The sequence below is a fragment of the Wasmannia auropunctata genome, unplaced genomic scaffold (assembly GCF_000956235.1).
Source record: "Wasmannia auropunctata unplaced genomic scaffold, wasmannia.A_1.0 LD336043.1, whole genome shotgun sequence".
NCBI classification, from domain to species: domain Eukaryota; kingdom Metazoa; phylum Arthropoda; class Insecta; order Hymenoptera; family Formicidae; genus Wasmannia; species Wasmannia auropunctata.
In genome coordinates, this window is record NW_012026847.1 from 172072 (window position 1) to 177263 (window position 5192).

The 5192-nt window shown below is 39.2% G+C and overlaps 1 protein-coding gene across 5 annotated transcripts in view; it reads right to left on the bottom strand.

Annotated features, from left to right (window-relative positions):
* LOC105451813 (GTPase-activating protein and VPS9 domain-containing protein 1) overlaps nt 1-4330 on the bottom strand; it is a 10652-nt gene extending 6322 nt beyond the window's left edge. For 2 of the 5 annotated variants that reach the window (XM_011692502.1, XM_011692498.1), the window contains exons 1-7: nt 3466-4329; nt 3243-3386; nt 1759-3103; nt 1481-1659; nt 1008-1167; nt 595-768; nt 75-236 (exon numbers count right to left, since the gene is read on the bottom strand). In XM_011692502.1, coding sequence (XP_011690804.1) covers nt 75-236; nt 595-768; nt 1008-1167; nt 1481-1659; nt 1759-3103; nt 3243-3374 — 2152 coding nt within the window. In that variant the 5' untranslated portion in view covers nt 3375-3386; nt 3466-4329. Of the gene's footprint in view, nt 1-74; nt 237-594; nt 769-1007; nt 1168-1480; nt 1660-1758; nt 3104-3242; nt 3387-3465 lie in introns of all 5 variants that reach the window. The other 3 variants (XM_011692500.1, XM_011692499.1, XM_011692501.1) reach the window with 3 other exon arrangements.
* Between the last annotated feature and the right edge of the window lie 862 nt (nt 4331-5192).

Genomic DNA, 5192 nt, shown 5'->3' on the forward strand with positions numbered 1-5192 from the left:
GCCAGCCCGCTCAGAGATGTGTATAAGACACAACACACACACACACACACACGCCATTGTCAATTTGTATTTACCTTCAATAAGCTTCTTAATCTCAAATTTACAAAATTTATCATCAATTTCAGATCGACTTTGTTTGGTTGGGATATTAGGCGGCGGTAAATCCAATTGCCTTGCTTCACCTGCAGCGCGTCCATCATCTCCTTCAGTAATCTGGGACGATGGTGTATCTCGACCTAGTGATTATACAGAAAATTAAATTAAATAGTTTGTAATTGCAAACGATATTAACCTTAATCGATATTCGCTTCAAAATTCCTTAACTGATACTCACAGGTCCAGTGTACTTGGTAAAATTATAAATTGATGTATCTTTGCTTAAAGTTAACGTAATTAAACATTTTATTTTAAAGATCAAAGTCCAAGGAACAAAATTATGTAAAATTATGAAAAACATTTGTCATAAACAATTTTTCAGAACGTTATGTAAAAATTTGGCTCGTAATTAAAAAAAAAAATTCAGATCCACTGGACTTGTCAATACCAATTATGATTAAATATAAAAAAGTAAGCAGTTTAATAGAATTAATATACCTGATATATTAGGAGTTCCTCTACCCGATACATTAGCAGACACCATGTCTGAGAGATTATCATTTTGATCTTCTGTTTCTAATTCTAGAGAAGAAGCGACACTGTGATTGGAAGCGGCTTCCGATACAGCTTCCAAATTATCGGACGTATTGCCAATCGATCCTTCGAACAATACTAATTATTTTTAATGTAGATGTGTTATGAAAGCCAAGCAATGAATTCTTTAATATTAATTTTTAATGATAGAAAGAAATATGTATAATACAAAAAATTAACTAAAAATAAAATAATAAAAAATTATAAGTCAAATTGAATGAAATATGTAAATGTAAATTTTAGTTAGCTGTTCTAAAAAAATATGAACACTATAAAAGCAATCAATGTATAATATTCAGTATTGATAATTGATATACCTTCATCGTGTGATAGAGAAAATCGAGTTCTCTTCTCTTGCGTTTCGATTCGTTCGACACTGCTATTCTCTTGTCTAGGATGTTCAGTAGAAGCGTCATCAGGGAGATTCAAAGTAACAGGTCCATTCTCCATACCACTTTGGAATTCCATGCATAAAACCTATAAATAAAACAAAAAATTTTATTCGGCAGCTCTTTAATTATTAATTTTAAGTCTTCTACTTCCTTGATTCTGCTATATAAACGAAAATAAAAATTATTTACATTATTTATATTATATTTATATATTATAATTTTCTATTATTATTCTAAATTATTGTACAAAACTAATTGTAAAATATATTTTTTAAGCTAAGCAATATATAATTTTTATATTTTATAAAAATTTTGTTGTATAAACTATGTAAATACTTCTTAAGTACATAAAAAATAAATAAACAATAAATCTAGTAACACTGACATCGCGTACATACTTTCTGTTCACTGAGTAACCCTACAGATTCTCCAATTGTTGGACCAAAAGGTATGACTAGCACATCTTGAGAATTTTTATCTAAAGTCTCCTCTTCAGAGACAGTAGTGCCACTAATTTCTTCTGTACTTTCATTTGTTACGCTTGGTGAAAATGTACTCATCCTTATACGTCCTTTTCCTATTATAAAGTATTTTAACATTACACTGTGATAATTAAAAAATATAACATATACATATGCACACACAATCGTATTATTGAATTGTTTATGTAATATACCTTTTCCTGCAGCAACACCTCGTTTGCTAGGTGTTTCCAAATATTCATTACTTAGTCTATTATTATGCAGTAAACCTGAAGGTAATTGCGATAGCATTTCGGCTAATTGTTTTCTATCAAATGAATTATGCGACATTGTTTCTTCATTGAGATTATCACCAGCGATCGTGTTCAAAAACGTAATTAAGGAATTCAGTTCACTTTCTGTAAACAGTGCTGCGGATCGTGACAGGCCTTGGAATTTATTATTGTCGATTATCGTTGGTTCCTCCTCCAGCTCTTCCGTCGCACCATCCAACATCGAGTCTATTATGGAAGACACCGAATCCTTCTCGAACTTTTTATAAAGATCAATAACTTTGTTATCGATACTTTGATACTTTTGTAGCGAAAGCATTTGTAAAATTTGCCCAACTTGCATTAGATTGAACCTCGCGACGTAGCTTATCGGTGCGTCGGTAATGCCATAAGGCTCGGGATTAACTATAGCAGGACAAATAAAGTACGTGAATACAAGATCGGTGCACATGGCGTGCACTTCTTTCGGATCTACATTTCCGTTCTTACTAAGGAGCCCCGCCATTTGTCTTACAAGCCAACAAACACTCGTAGGAAAGCAGTGCATTGTCTCGCGAATGTTGGCGATAAATCTCTGCGTGATGCGATGCAACGAATTAACTGTCCACAGTCTATAACGCTGTAACTTCGCTTGATATTCGGTCGTACCCTCCTTCCCGAATTTCTTCAATCTCTCCGCAGGTGGAAATCTAATAGGCGCTTTATCTGGATCGATGTCCAGGAACATCTCGTCCTCCATTAGTAACTGCACTATAGGGTTGTGCAAAGCCGCTGTTAAAAAAAGCTTTGCGGAGAACAGGCTTTCGTGAAAGATCGAGTAGAATCGGGAGAACGCGCACGTGCCATGCCTGAGTAATCTTCGCGGATTGTCAGACGGAATTATCTGCAGCAACATGAGATGCCTAAGTAGCTGGAGAACCAAGCTTTTGTCCTCCGGCAATATGCAGCTGCCGTACAATCCAGCGGCTAAGCACTGCACAATTGTCTGCATCGATTCTGGAACCGCTCTGTCCCCTTCAACCAAGCACGAGGCAAGGAGCTTGGGTGACTTTCGGAGCGCACCGAGAAATTCTCCATAGGACAAACATGCCTGGTAGCGCAGGTACTTGTACACGTCAATGAAATGCGAATTTTCCAATGCGTTTGCTCTTAGGCAACATGATGCTGGAGTGCAATCTGGCCTCGCCACTATCAAACGATTCAGATTGACTCTTTGTTGAGCGGTTATCCATGCTTGCTGCGCTAACTGCGACGAGACGTACAATACCTAAACGTAATAGAATTTTGTTAAAACCCATCCCTATTAAATTAATGTAAACAGATCTCTATTACTTTTTTATATGAAGATGATTATGGTCACGATCAGACAATGTCATATGGATCAATAGCAGTGGACAATTACTTACCCGTTCATTAAGAGTCTGCAAGTTTTGCTGTTCTGAATTGACAAACAGTCTTTCCTGCCGCAAATGACGGGCCAATTCCATCATATCCCACTGTAATGTCCCGTGGGAATCAATACTGTTAATCGACGACATTACTGGACGTACCTTTAATGTAAAAAACGTATAAAAGACAAAAGCATTTTAGAATTCCAATTAAGCGAGAAAATTTTATTGGCATAGTTACTTGTACAATCCTGTTAATCAGTTATCCTGCGCATTAATAACAATCAAAGTGGGACGTGCGCTTACTAAACCAAGAACCTCGGCCACAAGCTCTCACAAAAGTGCATATGCTCAGTCTCTCCGAGTCACGAGGATCGCGCGTGCAAGTGTGCACGTGTGTGAGAGAGAGAGAGAGAGAAAGCGTCGCTTCACCTGACGAAGTAAATGAAGATCTCAAATATCTCAATTCGGGACAGAGCGCGATCGACGAATCTCGGATATTGCATAACGCGTCGGCAAATATGCGAGCGTGGATTCGCGATGATATCATGGGAATGGAGCTCAAGGTGAGATCAAGCGATTCGAAGAGCTCGCGTCTCCTTGCGAAACGTCACGGGGAAATACCGTCGAATACGAGGTGAGCGTATGCGTGCCGCCAAATCCCCGATGGTCACGTTGCCGTTACCGTCACGCGCGCATCGGACTTCGCGGTGAAAAACAATCGCGTTTTGCCTCGCTTGCTCGCACCGTGTTCGTTACCCAAATTCGTTCGCGCGCGCGAGACAAGCGACAGGCCGAACAGCGGCCACACGTCTCTCCCTGAGGGATGCCCGAACACTTACGCGTCGTCGGGAACGACGACCGCACGATTCGTTGTTGTCACACGCGGGCCAGAGCAACACCCCCAATGACACACGCACATCCTTCTGATTGTAGGTTAGATTTTTCTTCTACAAATGGCCGCGAGTGCTGCGCGTTCTAACTCGGATGGAGGCTCAGATGGAGGACGTACGCGGTGTTTCTACTCTGATCGACGGAGGATGCATCTTTGGCCAGGCGAGTTGGGACACCGACGAGATACTGGGGCCCGGGGGGTAATTGAAGAACGATGACATTATCAACCATTTGGTTGATAAGTGTATACCGCGGACTCAGCGGAGGACAAATAATCACTATTTTATTATCGACAGTGAAAAGTTTACATATTATATACATACATACATACATATACAGTGCGGTCCATAAGTTCCTGGACTGATTTTTTTGCAGCCTTCTCATTGACGCCATTTATCGAACGACTGTTGAACTACGTAGTGTGAACCCTTTCGAACAGCCGTGTTGAATGGCATCATTTTAGCCGCAGTTGTTGAAGAGTGCGGACGTCTGATATAACCTGGTGTTGTATATGTGTGTCAGACTCAGGACTCTCAGGAGATGGACGAAAAGGAGGAACAACGTACAGGTACTCTCTAAATTTTCTAGAGTGAATTTCCACTCTTTTGGAATAAATTTCACTCCAAAAGAGTAAAAATACTGCCACTCAAGTGGCCGAGTGGCAGTATTTTCAATCTTTTGGAGTGAGATTTACTTCAAAAAATTTAGAAAGTAGCAATTAAATTTTGTATGCTTTCTGAATCAGTTCAAATGTCTTTGTCGCTGAAAATCTACATAATAATATAAAGATCAGCTTTGCAGCAAAATTTAATTGTTACCCGCTGTTCCTCCTTCTCATCCATCTCCCGAGTCTGACACATATACACAACATCAGGTGATATCAGACGTAAGCACTCTTCAACAACTGCGGATAAAATGATGCCACTCAACACGGCTGTTTGAAAGGGTTCACACTACGTAGTTCAATAGTCGTTCGCTAAATGGCGTCAATGGAAAGGCTGCAAAAAAATCAGTCCAGAAACTTATTATGGACCGCACTGTGTGTACATATGTATATATATACATATATATATA